General features: G+C 55.5%; 1 protein-coding gene across 1 annotated transcript; it reads right to left on the bottom strand.

Annotated features, from left to right (window-relative positions):
• Window positions 1–2267: 2267 nt before the first annotated feature.
• On the bottom strand, window positions 2268–13302 carry Kcnk18 (potassium two pore domain channel subfamily K member 18). Its single transcript, XM_055591718.1, has 3 exons — window positions 13014–13302; window positions 10520–10648; window positions 2268–3064 (listed from the first exon to the last, which is right to left on the bottom strand). The coding sequence occupies exons 1-3, from the start codon at window positions 13300–13302 to the stop codon at window positions 2268–2270; spliced, it is 1215 nt and encodes a 404-aa protein (XP_055447693.1).
• Between the last annotated feature and the right edge of the window lie 3019 nt (window positions 13303–16321).

The raw sequence follows: 16321 nt of genomic DNA, 5'->3' as shown, positions 1-16321 counted from the left end.
AATTTATGTTCTTGAACCTGGACATGGAAGTCTATTTTCTGGACTATGTATGTGGAAATGTATTTGGCCCACAGCTACAAGACACAGAGGTAAGAAATGAGGGACAGGAGGACATGCAGGCCCATCTCTTCAGAGTCATGGAAATGTTCACTGCTAGCAAACTGGATAAGTGAGTGAACCAGGCACTCCGTCTATTTAATATGCATAAGTGCATTCCTGACATCCTCCACATCTGGCAGGAGGTGAGCTCAGGAGGTGAGGTGCCTGCCTAGCATGTGTGATGCCTGGGTTTTGTCCTCAACCCTGAGCAAACTAGCCATCATGGCAGAATAATACCAGCACTTAGAGGTCAGGCAGAAGGATCAAAAGTACAAGGCCATCCTTGACTGTGCCAAATCCAAAAGCAGCATGGACTACATGAGTCCTGCCTCAGAAACAAAGGAGGGGCAATGAGATGTCTCAGGGGCTGAAAGTGACTGACACCAAGCTAGACAGTCTTTAGAGCCCCAAAACCCACGTGGCAGAATAGGAGAACCAATTCCAGCAAGTCTCCTCTGCCCCCTGCCCCCACACCTCGGCACACGTGTGCCTGCACACAGACAGACAGACATAGATGGTAGATAACAGGAAAAGAAAGGTGGATGTCGCTCGGCCCACACCACCTGCTGTGAAGTTACTAGTGTTCTGAGGACTCACTTGGTTCGTCCCTGCACGTGCTGATCCGGGTAAATAGCCAGTGTTTGGTGGGCATCTGTAGGGCCCTCCGGCCCCATGGTGCCCCGTGGGGGACAGTCTTCCCTGTGCAGTCTTCTACCTGTACTAATGAAGCTCAAGGGGGTGTCAGACCCCAAACCCCAAGCACTTCACCCTGGTGTCTCCTGCCTTTTCACTGGTTCTGGCTCCCACCTTGCGGATTCCATTCCCTGAGACAGAGCCGCAAGGACTGAGGGAGTTTAGAATTTAGTCCTTGTGGGGAAGGGGGAAAGATCTAGAAAGGGAAACTTCCTGAGAAATTGCCTTTGGAGATGGCTAGATCTGAGAGAGAACAGTGAGCCCTGAAAGCCCAGGTGCATTCTCTTCAAACTCGACCCTCGAGGCATTTCTGTGTACTCCTCCCTGTAGGGAGAGCCACCACTTACCCAGGGACTAAGTTTGCTGCTTGCAGGACTGAACTTGTAAGAATCAAGGACACAGGATGCAGCCATGAGGTATTTCCAATGACCTTCAAGTAAAGGAGATGGGGCATGTGGCCTTCCCCAACCTGGCCAGCCCGTTCCCCATGACACCTGTCCTCTCCTTGGTCCTTAGAAGCTGCTTGGAGACAGATGTGAGTTAGGGTGCGTTCCACAGGAGGAGACCCCAGCGCCTGATGGAGGGGCAGATGATGGGAAGGGGGCACACCCCAACATGTGCTATTGATCACATGAGGCCTGCTGGGAAGGGGGCGGTGGCATACAGCACTGCCCAAGCTGTCACATGGGAAGGGCAAGGCAGCCAGTGCCGTCTGCCCACCCATCGACCATGCGCGAAGCCTGCTCCCTCTTTGACATCTCTAGCTGGCCCAGTCCAGCTTTACTAGCCAAAGACAGTCCACAGAGGGAGTAAATTGCCAGGACATGCCAGCTGCTCCAGGGGCAGCTCTGGAATGTCTACACCATCGGATACTGGTCCCTCCCTGTGTGTAACAACAGTGTCACAAGCTCGCTCAGTCAGGCAGCACTACCCGTGAGCTAAGTAGTGAGACAGCTGCTCTCAGAACCTGTCCATGAAGACTCCTCCCAGGTGACAGGCTCACTTAGGGACACCAGTAGCCAAGGCTGGGCAGGTGCCAGGTGCAGCCATGCAGTCTTTCGGGGAAACAGGTTGCTCAGGTGCACACTGGCTCAGCAGAGGAAGCCGAGGCCACTTGGGTGAGCTTTAACCTCCCTCAAAGTACAAATGCCAAGAGCATTGTATCTTTCGAAAGAAAGCTGTGACATCATCAGGGTCTTTCACATTTTTAAAATGGAACTTTTCAAAATGGCAGCAGGGATAGCGACTGGGCTGGGGACAGTGGAGGAAGCTTTTCCTCTTCTCCTACAGAACAGTGTGGCTGAAGAGCCCTGATGCTGAGCTCAGTCCTCAGCCAGGTGTTGTCCCTCAAGCCTTGATAGCCCAGACGGTAGGTGACCACACCCCAGGCTCTAACTGTACCTACAAAAACAAGGAGGGGAGCCTGCAGGGCCTGCATCTCTCACCCAGACGCCAGACGCCAGACCGCTCTCTTCTTAGCAAGGCAGTGAAACTTCCCTCTGGCAGAAAAACAGCATTAGGGCTTTGTAGGTCCGCAGGAGCCTGTTCTGCATCAGCCTGAAGGCGATGAACAGGATCTCCATGCCTACGATGATGTAGATGGAGAAGAAGAGGAAGAAATGAGGGTGAGCCAGCATGACGTCCCCAAACCCAATGGTGGTCAGCGTGACAAAGCAGAAATAGAAAGCGTCCTCAAAGCCCAGCTCCGTCTCCCAGAAGGGGAGGATGGCAGCTGCACAGGAGATGTAGGCCAGGATGACCAGGGCGATGACAGGGAGAGGGACGTCCAGCCTCTCTACCTGCTGGCCCACTTCGTCCAGGTTGCTAAGGATTGAACAGGACAGCCGCCCCAGCACTAGCTCGGGGCATGAGTTGCTCCTCTCCAGAGGCTGCATGGGCGGTTGTAGTACGCTCTGTTTCTCAGCAACCAATCTCTCCAGCAGCTTCACGCTGCAGGTTGGAGACGCAGGCTGCCTGCTGGGCTGGGGGTCTGGGAGCTCCTCCGCACTGACATCGATGACAATCCGAGGGACTGCTTCGTCCAGGGCTCTGCTGTCTGGCTGCTTCCGGCACAGCAGGCGGGAGCACCTCCTGGAGACAGCATGGCGGAGGCACAGGAGCATCCGGAACCTACTGTAAGCCTTGGATAAGATGGTGGCCAGGATGTCCCCTATGTCTGTGAGGACCAGGAACATCAAAGGGATTCCAAAGAGGGCATAGAGCATGCACAGGATCTTGCCGAGCCTGGTGACAGGGTACATGTGGCCATAACCTGAGAAACAAGACAGAGCCTGGTGTTGGTGTCAATCTCCCACCATCCCCTATTGGCTCAAAAGAGACTTGCTGTTTCTTCTCCTGAACATGAAAGTTTACACGGTAAAAGTTATCAGCCTGAGTTAGGTGCACGCCTCCAGGGTAAAGCTTGTGCCTCGCATGCATAAGGCTGTGATTTCAATCCCCGGTGCTGAAAATACGTGAATGAATAAACACTAATCTCAGAGCATCACCCTGTGTCTGGCAGACAGATGGGGGGGGGGTGCTCATAACCAGACTGAAAGCTTTGACGGAGGGCTCTCTGGAGATGAAGAGTTGCCCTTGTTTTATTGTGACTGTTTGGGTGTGTCCCCAGAGGCTGGGCTCCACTCACCTGGAGGTGGCAGGCCCTCATTCCCACTTCGTTTTTCATCCTGCCCCAAGTCCTGGCTTCTAAAAGCTGCCCTGGTCCTTGGGGTTTCTGGACTTCTTGATGTGTTTGTTTTTATGAAAAACATTACATGCCAAAGATGTGGACTGCAGTATGTACTGAATCAGGGAAAAGCAGGAAGAGGGCAAGTTACAGCCATAGAATCAGGGCATTAGGAGTCGTGGCCCAGGTGGAGGAGGTGAGGCACTGGGGCTGGACTTTCAGGTTTCAGAAGCATCAGGGTCAGAGGGCCAGTCTCTCTCTCTCTCTCTCTCTCTCTCTCTCTCTCTCCCTCTCTCTCTCTCTCCCTCTCTCCCTCTCTCTCTCCCTCTCTCCCTCTCTCTCTCCCTCTCTCCCTCTCTCCCTCTCTCTCTCCCCCCCCCTCTTTCCCCCCTCTCCCCTCTGCCTGGGGCTCCCCTTGCAGACCTCGCAGCTACTTGGGGCATCAGCATCTTCTGTCTGACAGCACTGATGATATGGGCTGACCCTCTGAAACTGTGAGCAACCCTGAATCAGTGCTTCCAGAGCTGCCTTGATCATGGCGCCTCTTGGCAGCAACAGAACCATGACTGGGACAGCCAGTGTGGCTGCCAGACATGGATCAGAGGGAGGGGAATGAGGTGAAGCTGGAGAGAGGAAGGGTCTAAGGACTTAAAGAAAGAAGGGGTGCCTTGGAGTGTAAGAGGGGTGCTGGGATTGGAACACAGAGCCAGCACCTCTGAATCCTCTCCAATAGGCTGAATTTTGAGTGAGTTCCCACTCAGAACACAGAGGACAGGAAGTGATGTGGCAGAGACTGTGAACTGGCTGCCCCACTGTGGTCCGTGAGCTCTGTGACCTGGCCTGAGGGGCCTCATCAATTGCTTCCTCGATTTCCTTGGGTGCAGAAGCGAAGGGCAGCCCTTAATCCCCAAGGTACTGGAGCAGGGCCTGGGACTCCCACTACTTGGGTGGCTGAGGCAGGAGGATAGGAAATTCAAAACCGCGAGCCTAGAGCGTCAGCACAGACTCCTGTGCCCAAGCTTTGAAGTGGGCCCCACAGAGCCCACAGCCCTTTGGGGTTCGTGGGCTGTGAACGAGCCCCACATAAGAAGCACCTCATTTCCAGTGAGGCAGGAGCCTTCTGGTCTCATGCATCTCAGAGAGGTGGTGACAGGCTCCCAAGCACGGCCACCAGGGTCGGGGCTTGGAGTTAAAGTTATTTCAAAGAGTCAGATCTGATACCGCTTGCACAATCTGTAAAGTGCTTTTTAGAGTCAAACCCCCTGCACAGCAGAACTACTGGCAATCTCCATTACTGCCCAGAGTTAATGGACAATGAGGAGATAAGGCTGGTGACCTGGGCCATGTAGCATCCCACAAGAGCCTGAGCCTTTCTCCCAGGCCTTGCCTGGGAACATGCCCTCGGTGGGCTTCCTCGGACCCTCTGAGTGAGGTGCGTTTACAGCCCAGAAGATCTGCTACACTCTGGAAAAAACCCCGAAGGCAGGTCTCCAAGGGCACACCACTCCACAGAGGGAACAGACTCTGCCCCAATTACCGAACGCTGAACGGCAGAATGGAAAACCATCGCTTCCTACGATGCATTTGTTATTCCGATACAATCACTCCACTGCACTTAGCCTGTAGGTTTCAATAGCCCAAGCCTTGCCCTTCCTGATTGCAGGGGCCGAGCCAGGTGAGGGCTGAGCAGCCTCTCACCCACCAGGTGTTGCTTTCCCAGCACAGTCAGTCTTCCGGGTGAGTCAGAGAGGCCGGGCTGACGTACCCACCATCCTCCCCCACCATCCTCCTCCGGGGACTTTTGGGCACGAGCTTTCCTAACTGACTTCTACAGTGTGGAGCGGTTTGGGCTTTCCAGAGATGTAAACCAAGCCAATGCATTTCAGCTTCACCAGGGACTGAGGCCTGGGCTCTGCTAGGGCGGGGGCAGGCTCACGGGGCTTATGAGAGGTAGGGAGGGGGTGTGCGGCTGGGCCATGTGGATAATGTCCCCAATGTCCGTGCACCCGAGGGGCAGGGAGGTGGCTGCTTGGCAGACTGCTTGTTAGCAGGAGTAAATATTCCCACCACACAAACATGGTGGCACAAGCCTGTAGTCACAGCGCTTGGGAGGTGGACACAGAGGAGGAGTAATTCCAGGTTACTCAAAGGTAGTTCTAGAGGACTGACTGCTTAAGAGCAGTGGTTCTCAGCCTGTGGGTTGTGACCCCTTTGGGGGCAGAAAGACCGTTTCATAGAGGTCACCTAAGATCATCGGAAAACACATTTTACATTATGATTCATAACAGTAGCAAAGTCATAGTTATGAAGTAGCAAGAAAATAATTTTATGGTTGGGGGTCTCCACAACCTGAGGAACTGTGCTAAAGGGTCCCAGAGTTAAGAAGGCTGAGAGCCACTGGGCGAAGACATTGCAGATGCCATGCTTGATGGAGCTGAACACTAATTTGCATTCCTCATGACCCCCTCAGTTGTGTGGACTCCGTGGGTCCAACACTCCTTGACCAGTGGCTGAGGTCGGTGACCCTCAGCAAACCTCATCTGGAATGTCTAGAGATGGTCTTGGTGAGCTTTGTGGGTGGTGGCTGTGTGAGCCACGCTCCTGTATCCACCAGGAGGACGGACATGCTCCCTACAGTGAATTACCCAGTTACAGTGGCCCTGGGGGCCACCAGGAGATCTATGTTCTTGGCAGGGTGGGGATGGCCTGAGTTTTTCTCGCCGCCCGGCTTCTTCCCAGCATCCTACTCGAGGCTGCTCCTTCACACTGGTCCCTGGGCTCAGCTCGGGGTTTGTGGTGAGCCGAGGAGGGAAGCTGCGGCCTGTGTGGCCGGAGCAGGAAGCAAGCTGAGCGTAGCTCCCTTGCTCTCTGCCTCCTGCCCGTGGCTGCCCGCACACCGCTGCCTCGGCTCCTGCTGCCAGCCCCCCCCCCTCAGGAGAGGGCACCTTCTGCCTCTAATCCTGCATTTTGTCACAGCCACACAAGTAGCTAACAGAGGGGGTTTACCCACACTACCACCCTGCCTGTCTCCAGTCAAGCAACCAAGACTGGTTCTGAAGTACCCATGGCTACCCAAGCTCTCGTGTAGCCGTGAGGCGTGTGTGGGCAGACTATGTGAGGACCATGCTGAGGTCCCCGGGAGTGGCCGCTCCCCCTGGTTCTTCTTGAACTGCCCTCACCCACTTAGGAGTAGATCCATTGGTCACCCAGTGAGTCCATTTCTGGCTAAGGCCACTGGGGAGAGGGAAGGTGGTAAATGGGAGGCTTCTGGGACAAGATTTCTGCTGGTTATAGAGAACCCAGGAAGGAAAGAGGACAGTCTCTTTCCTAATTACGTGGTTTATGTCTGGAGGAGAAGCGGGCTGTGTGGGCCTCCTGGGACCCACTGAGCAAGCGGGTTGTTGGAGGACCCTGATGTCTGAGGTTGCAGTCCTCCCAGTCTGGACAGCCATCCTGAGCTCCCATTAGGCTGCAGGACTCCCTCTCCCCAGCAGGGCCTCCTGCTCTCTGCCTGACCTCATCTGGAGAGCGTCACTAGACAGACTCTGACCACACTTGATACATAGCCTTTGACACAGCTCCCTGCTAGTTCTCCCCTCCCCTCCCCTATAGAATAATTATACTGCGCTCCTGTTCCTATGGTAGAAGCATGTGCTGTTTAATGCAAATCAAGCATCCTTAAAGCACCTAGTTTTACCCACTTATGTACACCTATCCTTGGAGCCCCCACTCACTCCCCAAGGGGTGTGTGGGACTCCCCAAGGGGTCTCTGGCACTAAGGTCGCCCTAACCCTCTGAAGCGGCCCCTGTGCAGTGCCCCCTGGCCAGTCTAGGCTCGAGTCTCCTCTTGGGCCCCTCCTGACTTGGTGGGCTGCTGGGAGGCGGCCCCCAGGCAGGAGAAGAACCACACAGGTGAAAAGGATTGATATTCAGCGCCATGGGGGCTCTACATCTGTTCTGAACTGTACCCCCTGCCTTGTCCTGGTGTGTGTGGTGGGCAGGGGGATGGCCATCTTGCATCAACTCCCCATGGGCTGAGTCAGGGGTCAGGCAGCTGCCTACAGTGCTGTGGCTGCTGCTGACACGTACAGTTGCAGCCCACCCTTTCAAGCGCCCTAGAAGTAAGTCTGGTGGGGGCTGGGGGAGCCATGGACTCAACCTCTGAGCGAGGCTCAGAGGGCAACACCTCTTCAGAGGTTGCCCAGCTCTGAGTCCTGGTGGCTCCAAAACCCACAGTGGGAGCCACGCTACAGTCTGCCATCCTGGCGTCTCAGGGGCAGAACTCAAGAGCATGTTTGTGGCTCCTGTGGGCCTGGCCCTCCGAGGATGGGAGCCTGCTATTCTTAGGGACAAGGACCCTAGGCCTCTGGCTGGCCAGGAGGGGCAGGGACTGAGCATGGGCCATGCTCCTGATGAGAGTGAGGGCTCCTGGCTTGGCCTTCCCAGCAGGCCTGTCGGCCTCAATGCCAGATGGAGGTGGGCTAGCCTGGAACATGCCCTTGTTGCTGAAGCCCTCTCGGAGCTGGCTGAACACAGAGTCCAAGTCTCCCCGTAACCCTTGGAGGCTAGTTCTACAGAAAGCTTCCCAGATTCTGCTCCTAGGGGGATGGCTCCCTAAAGGGGCCACTGAGGTTGGGCTCTAATGGAGTCATTTCTCCTGCCTGGAAGCTCCTTCCCTTTGCTCTGTCACACTTCAACTCACAAGTCACATCCACATGGGAGCCCTCCCTCCTCTCCACAGTCCAGAGTGCACCCATCTGCATTCCCTGCTGCTCCTGGTGTGTGCTCTTCAGTGGGGCGCCACTGAGTCCCGGTTTTCCTGTTGTCACTCTCTGCCATCAGACAGGCTTCCGGAGAGGACACCCAGCCTGTTGCTGTGTGCTGGAGGCACAGGCAGCATGCAGAGACAGAGGCAGTGGGCTCAAGTGTACATGAGTGTGTGACTGAGCCTCAGTATCTCTGTCTGTTTAGGGCATGAGAAGAACTATATGCGTGAAAAAGTTAGGGCTTTGGTGGAGCTGAGTGATGAAGTACTTGCCTCACCTGAGCAAGCTGTAGGCTTGAAAACACACACACACACACACACACACACACACACACACACACACACACACCAGAGGAACTAGGACATCTTAATTGCAATTATGCATTTGTGAGACAACAGGAAGAAAGAGGTGTGACAGAGGACGACCATGTCCACGTCCCAGCTCCTGTGTCCTCTGCCACACAGGGTCCTGGCCTCCTTGTGGCCCCGAGAAGAGAGAGTGTGCTTTGAGGGTGCTCGCAACCATCTTTAAGTGGGCGACCTCTTGCTAGCAGAGAGGCAGTCCTTTCCCAAACCCCAGACCTCCCTGACTCTAAAGGGAAACCCCTCTGGATGACTGTTTCTCGTGAGGAAGCTCTTTTTACCCTGTGGATGTCAAGTATAAGGACAGATGTGGCCAGCTCTGTCCTTTCTGGGGATCCTGCCCTTCCTGGGGCCACCATGTGCTCTAGGCTTCCACAGGGAGGCTCAGGAATCAGAGCGATCCTACTGCCCAAGCAGCTTCCTGAGCCTCACAGACCCAGGTCAGGCTCTCTTTGCAGGAACAGGACAAGTCTAAGTCTTAAGGTCCACTTGTGGGCACCAATTCCACTCACTGCCTGACCTCACCCCTCTGGGCTCAGAATGTGGGGCTCACTGCACCCCACTCCTGGGCCTATGTGAGCACCAGACATGGCTGTGGCCTGAATTGCATAACAGCCTTTGCAGCCTGGGAAGGCACACTACAGCATTCAGACCCTGGTGCTCTGGCCCTCTGCTTCCCTCCTCCTGATGCCACACATAAGCCCCTCTGTAGCTCTGGCCATTCCCAGTGAGGCACCTGAGCCCTGGATGCCATGAGTCTTTACCCACTGGCCAGCTCCAGCCCAAGCCCACTTTCTCAGCATTCTGGACATCCCCATTTGTGGTCCTGACCCTCACCCAGCACCTCTTTTTCCAGCCTGCGCATCCACAGAAGCCTAGAACCCCAGTGCCAGCCTGGGTCTTCACTCACGTCCCAGATCTTCCTCCAGGCTGCCCTCCCTGCCCCCCTCCAATCTCACAGCTGCTGTCCTAACTCTCAGATTGACATCATTGCCTCTCTGGGCTTTACAGGAAGCTTCCTGTGGCCACAGTCCCTCCTGGTACAACTGTGCTGAAGCTGCAGGGGTCTCTGGGAGGCTGAGCCACCCACTGTTTCCCTGCTGGAAGTTTGTTGGATGAAGACCCTGTCCTTATCCCTTCCTCTCTCTCTTCCCCTCCCCTCTTCCCTCCTCTCCTTCTCTCTCCCTCCCCATCTCTCTCCTCTCTCTTCCTCACTCTCTCCCCTCCCTTTCCCTCTTCCTCCACCTCTTCTCTTCCCCTCTCCCCTTCCCCATCTCTCTCCTCCTCTCCTTCCCCCACTCTCTCTTCCTCTCATATTTCTTCACTCCTGACATAACCTCTGTAGAGCCCCAGACATGTACCTTGTTCTCAGGCCTTTGGCTGCACTATGTGGTATCTGGAATACCCCTCCTCCTCCCCCACCTCTCTGCCTTCCCTCCCAGGAACTCCAGCCCCTCAGAGGCCTTTAGAACAGTCTCATGGTTGGAAGCTCCAACCCAAGGCTTCTGCTGCTGCCCCCTTTCTGTGCTTTCCGGATCTTCTGAGCACATCACTGTCATGCACAGATCCCTGCCTGCTCTGTTCCCAGCTGGCCCAGGCATCCAATTGCTTCACATCTGAGCAGTCAGGAGTGGGAAAGACCACAATTTGGCCTGTGCTTTGCTCACTGGCGCCCTTGTCCAGCCATGGGGCTGCACCCACCTGAAGAAAGAAGCATGCTGTCTTTTGATCTGCCCCCCACCCCTGGGGCCTATGGACCAGTGGCAGCCATTCTTGCTGCTGAACCCCTACACCTGGCCCGGGAAAAGCTGCGCAGGTAGGCAGACTACCGCTTGTATGTCTTAGCACGCCTGCCGGCAGGTGTCCCCTGCCAGGCAAGCTGTTATGTGCAGCAGGACAGTCCCTGCACTCACCCACTGTGCTGAACACGGTACAGCAGAAGAACAGAGCACTCAGAAAGGACCAGTCCTCGGGCGTTCGGAACCACTGGGGCTTCATCTGCTGCAGATGCTCACACAGGTCCTTCTTCCTGCCTTCCACCACTGCAGAGAAACCAGATGGGCCTGCCCAGTGAGAGGCCCCAGGCCAGCCACATCCCCACCCACCCCCACCACCCTGGCAACACTGCAGCCTGGAGGTCAAAGCCCTCCTGGAAAATGCTTCCACAGCTTAGAGCCAGTGGCTGGTGCCAGTGGAGACTGAGACGTCCAATAGGCCCACAGGGGCTGGTGTGACCTGAGCTCAGCAGCCTTGGGGATTCCTTCTTCCTTCCTTCCTTCCTTCCTTCCTTCCTTCCTTCCTTCCTTCCTTCCTTCCTTCCTTCCTTCTTTCTCTCCTCCTTCCCTCCTTCTTCCTTCCTTCCTTCCTTCCTTCCTTCCTTCCTTCCTTCCTTCCTTCCTTCCTTCTTCCTACCTCCCTTCTATCCTTCCCGCCTTCCTTCCTTCTGATCTCCAATGCTATAATAACCAAAGACAAACCTGAGATTCTGATCTTCATGACTCTGTCTTCCTGCTGTCGGGATTACAGGCATGGGACTGTTGAGGCTCCCTTACGTGGTGCTGGGAATGGAATCTAGGCCTTATTAGGTAAGTGCTCTGCTGAGCTGCAGCCTCTGCCCTTTGAAGGAGTTCTTACTATCTGAACCATTTCTTTCATGTTTCATTTTGTTGGTTTTGTTATTGTTTGGGTCTTGGGTTCCATGCCATGAGACGGGGTCTTGCCGCACACCCTTGGTTTCGGCCTAGCACTGGCTACGTGGACAGGCTGGACTCAGACTGCACCAGTTCTCCCGTCTGTGCTGCTGGGCGCTCAGATTATAGGCAGGCACCGCTATATCCAGGCTTCTGTATTCATTTCAAAGAGGAATGGAAGCCTCAGCCGTCTCTCTTGTGGAATTCTAAATGGGAAGCAAAAGGCTTTCAGCAAGTCAGGCAGCAGCGAGAAGCAGGGCGCTGGCTCCTGCGGGCTTCGTGAGCACACTAAGCTACCAGCTCCAGCCTGGGGCTGGCTCTTGGGATAAGAAGCCTTGGTCCCTGGGCTAAGAGGATGGCAGAGAGCCTGGGCCACAGGGGAAGTCATCACTCATTGGAATTGAATGGCACTGGCCTTGGAATCCAGACTCTGGCATCAAGACTCACCTTGACTATATAGCTCTAGAAGAAACACGTCTTTCTGAGCCTCAGTTTCCCCATTTGCAAAGCAGTGTGGCCTGCTGGTAAGAAGCTCAGAGTCTGGGGTGCAGCTGCCTAGAACAGAATTCCTGCCTTGTTTTCCTGCTATGAGAACCTCAAAAGTTTTGTACCCTTCCAGGGCCTCTGTTTCTAATCTATAAAAAGGGAGACTATTCTTACCCAGGGTACGGGGACCTGGGAGGGGTGAGTGAGAAAATGTGTGATGGCATTTTACTAACGTATCCACCCTTGACTCCCAGTGCTCCGCGACTGCACAGTTGCTGCTATTTGTCCAGGATGCCTTTAGAAGCAAGGTTTCAGCCTGGCCCTGGAGAGCCTGGTTGATCCGGGGAGGGCTTGGAGATGAGGACCTCTGTCAGATTCCCTGGATGCAGCTAGTGCGGGCTGGTGCAGGAGCCCTGGATGGGCTCCTGGGTGGGGTTCTTACAGCAGCCCCATGTCCCGGCAGCAGCTTGAGCAACCCCAGCCACTGACGAGCTGTCTATGCCGAAGATGCAGGAGGAGGCACCTGCCCAGAGTCGGACTCCACCTCCTGGACCAGCTCCACGCAGCTCCCGCTGACAAGGCCTGCTCCCAAACCGTGTCCCCAGCAGCACGGAGGGGCCACGTAGGGCCACGTGCAGAGGGAGGCGGGCTCTCAAACACTCCTACCCTGCTTGTCAGAGGCGATTTCTTCATTTATCCTTTATTTTCTCTTGTTCTGTTGTCTCTGTCTTTCGTCTCTTGTCCTCTCTTGCTCTGTTGATTAATCCTTTGCAGGTCCAAACCAAGGGACGGAACACAAATGGCAGGCAGCAAGGGCTCCTGTTGAGTGGCTGCTGCCTCGCAGAAGCCTCATGCCTCCCATCTCTACTTTAGAAGGGTCCTTATGATTGGCAGGTCTCAGAGCATGGGTCCCCTTTTCTCTGCAAGACCAGCAAGGGCTCTGCTGGCACAGATCACTCACTAAGCTAAAACAACAGCCTGCCTGGGCCATTCCCGGCCCATAACCCACCCCCACAGGTCCACCACAGCCCTCCCCTAAGCCCTGGGGGCTGGGTGGGGCTGCTGGGAGCCCGTAAGAGCGCCTGCTTATGGCTCTTACTTTCCTCACTGCACCCGTGGGTGGAGAGAAGTGAGACCCGTTTGCCTAAGTTCTCTCAGGAGGGAGGAGGTGGCCGGCAGGCTGCCCACGGCCACAGTAGCGGCGAGGTGGCGACCTCTCCTCGGCACCCACCTGTCCTGTTGCACTTCAGGATGCTGCAGAGCTTGTCCAGGAACGTCTTCAGCTCGGGGTTCTCCTCTGCTGCTGGGTCAGGGCGGCCCTCGACGGCAGAGAAGAGAGCAGCGCCCGCCAGCGCGTAGGTCACCAGGCAGCAGAGGAAGCAGAGGCCGGGCAGAAGCTTGCCCAGGGCCTCGGGGCAGCAACCCCTGGCCTTGCCCCAGGCCTCGGGGCAGCAACCCCTGGCCTTGCCCCCGGCCTCGGGGCAGCAACCCCTGGCCTCAGGTGGCTCCTCAGCCGCCATCCTCTCAGAGCAGCTCAGGAAGGACAGGAGGGATGTGTGTGTAGGCTGGAGCATCCAGCCTGGGCCAGCCGGAGGAAGGGGGGAGTGGCCGGAGAATGGCCGGGCTCCAGGCCTAAGTGGATGGTGCCTGCTTCCCAGAGGACCGGGAAAGCCTCCGGAACCAGCGAACAACTGGGATGGCGCCCCTGCCGGCGCCCCTACCGGAGCCCCGGAGCCCCAAATTGCTATTGATCCACCTGAGCAGCGCCAGAGTTGCTGGCGGGGGCTTTGGGAGGGCCTCACGCTGATTGTTCTGTACTTTGCTCTCCTTTCCTGTTCTGAAACTGCAGCTGCAGCTTCCAGGTCCCAGATCTGCGCCCTGTTCTCAGTCCAACGACTGTCCGTTCCGAACGCTGTTGGCACACCTCTCGCCCTGGCACGCCCAGAACCCTGGACACCGAGCAAAGGAAGCCGTGCAGCCACAGGGGCGCAAAAGCGCTGGAACCCCATGGCTCTCCCACCGGCCTGGAACTGGCCGGGACAGCCCAGAGGCCGGCCTGTGTCTGCTCCCCAGTGCTGGGCACGCGCCCCCCTCCGGCTCGTGAGGCGAGGGCTTTACCAGCTGAAGCGTCACCTAAGCTTCCCGTTCGTTGGGCTTTGTCCTCCTCGATGGCGGTCCTGTTGACACAAGCGCAGTAAAACTACACTAAGCCCCCGGGGGCAGCTGAGACGGATGGGTGGGTGCCTCATGCAGTGTGCGCTGAACGAGGAGAAAGTGAGCAGGCACACACAGCCGGAACAAACGTCTCTAGCCCAGGGCTGGCGGGTGTCCCAGGGGGAGTGGCTGTGGGTGTGACTGTGACTGGGGTGAGACTGTGAGTGTGGGGTGAGTGAGACTGTGACTGTGACTGTGACTGTGGGGTGTGACTGTGACTGTGACTGTGGGGTGTGACTGTGGGGTGAGACTGTGACTGTGACTGTGACTGTGACTGTGGGGGTTGTGTGACTGTAGGATATGACTGTGGTATGTTACTGTGACTGTGACTGTGACTGTGATTGTGGGATGTGACTGTGGGGTACAACCTGAGTTCAATCACCCAAACCCACAAGGGAAGAAATAGAAGTGACTTCTGCAACTTGCCTTCTGATTTCCTCATGTGTGCTGTGATAAGTACACACAGACACACACACACACACACACAAACCACACACACACACATACAACCACACACACCATATACACAACCACACACAGCACACACAGCACACACCACACATAACCACACACAGCACACACCACACACACACACACCCCACACATAACCACACACACAACTACACACACCACATTCAGGACCACATACACACACACTCATACACACCCCACACACATAATGAATAAATCTAAGTGTTTTTAGGCCCCAGGGGCAGGATGGCGGCCCAGCAGCTAAGACGGAGGCTGCTCTTCCTGGGCAGCACATGGCGACCCACAGCTGTCTGTGACTCCACAGGAGCCAGTGCATCTCCCGGCCTCCACAGGAACTGTGTGTACACGGGGCACAGACTTACACGCAGGTAAAACACCCACGTGCACAAAATAATAATAATGATTGTGTGCACCTAAAGAAGCTAAACAAGAAGGAGGAGCCTGGGTAAGATGCTCAATCCTTACTCAGAAAGACAAAGAGGATGGACATGGGAGGAGGGAGAAAACAGGCAACAGGACAGGAGCCTACCACAGAGGCCTCTGAAAGACTCCACCCAGCAGGGTATCGAGGCAGATGCTGAGACTCATAGCCAACCTTTGGGCAGAGTGCAGGGAATCTTCTGAAAGAAGAGGGAGATAGAAAGACCTAAAGGAAACAGGAGCTCCACAAGGACAGCAACAGATCCAAAAAGTCTGGACACAGGGGTCTCTTCTGAGACTGATTCTCCAACCAAGGACCATTCATGGCGATAACCTAGACCTCATGCACAGAGGTAGCCCATGGCAGCTCAGATCCAAGTGTTTTCCCTAGTAAGGGGAACAGGGACTGTCTCTGACATGAACTCAGCGGCTGGCTCTTTGATCACCTCCCCCTGAGGGGGAGCAGCCTTACCAGGCCACAGAGGAAAACAATGCAGCCAGTCCTGATGAGACCTGATAGGCTAAGGGTCAGAGGAAGGGGAGGAGGACCTCCCCCATCAGTGGATTGGGGAAGGGGCATGGGAGAAGAATAGGGAGAGTGGGATTGGGAGAGGATGAGGCAGGGGGCTACAGCTGGGATTCAAAGTAAATAAACTGTAATTAATATAAAAATAAAAATTTAATTAAAAAACAATTGTGAAAAGAAGAGTTTGTTACAGCTTATTAATTCTCAGTGATTCACCCCTTCACACAGGGCTGGGAAGAACCAACTCACGAGGACACTGTCGGCAGACTACACCCTCACCCGACACTGACACCCTGGCTCTGGATCTCTGGCTCCAGAATTGTGGGGATTCACTTCTGTTCTTCATGAAGTACCGGCATGTGGCTGTCAGCCTGGTAACTTGAACGCACAGTCCCCTGAAGACCCGACCACCATATTCTCCCTCTCCCCTCTCTCCTCTCCCCCCCACCCCCCGGGGCCAAGCTGCTCAAGCACAAATAACCCACCAATTCTTCTGAAAACAATGAGAAGCCAATTACACGCCTACATTATACACAGCCTTGATTCCTACACATCAAATGGCCTCATTACAACTGTGCAGCCAACTTTACCTTTGTTTACAGGTTTAGCCTCCTCGGGGGCGAGTGTGGGACTGGTGGAAGAAAGCCTCAACATAAAGGTTGGTGAAAGTGAAAGCCAGATCTCCCGGGCCTGCCTACCCCACCTGCCCACACCTGCGGCCTCCTGAGGACGCTTCTTGCTTAGATTTCTGCTCCTGGCCCTTTGCCTCTGTGCCAGGGAGGACACAGGAGGTCAAGATACAGACAGTCCTTCTGGACAGATGGACACGCAAGGCTGGCAGAGGGTGAGCCTGCAGGAGCGAAGCTGAGCTCCGGTCCCAGCCTGTG

This window comes from Psammomys obesus, unplaced genomic scaffold, assembly GCF_907164565.1.
Source record: "Psammomys obesus unplaced genomic scaffold, mPsaObe1.curated_primary_1811, whole genome shotgun sequence".
Taxonomy (NCBI): domain Eukaryota; kingdom Metazoa; phylum Chordata; class Mammalia; order Rodentia; family Muridae; genus Psammomys; species Psammomys obesus.
Note: the sequence above shows the minus strand (reverse complement) of the source record. Positions and strands in the feature narration are given on the sequence as shown.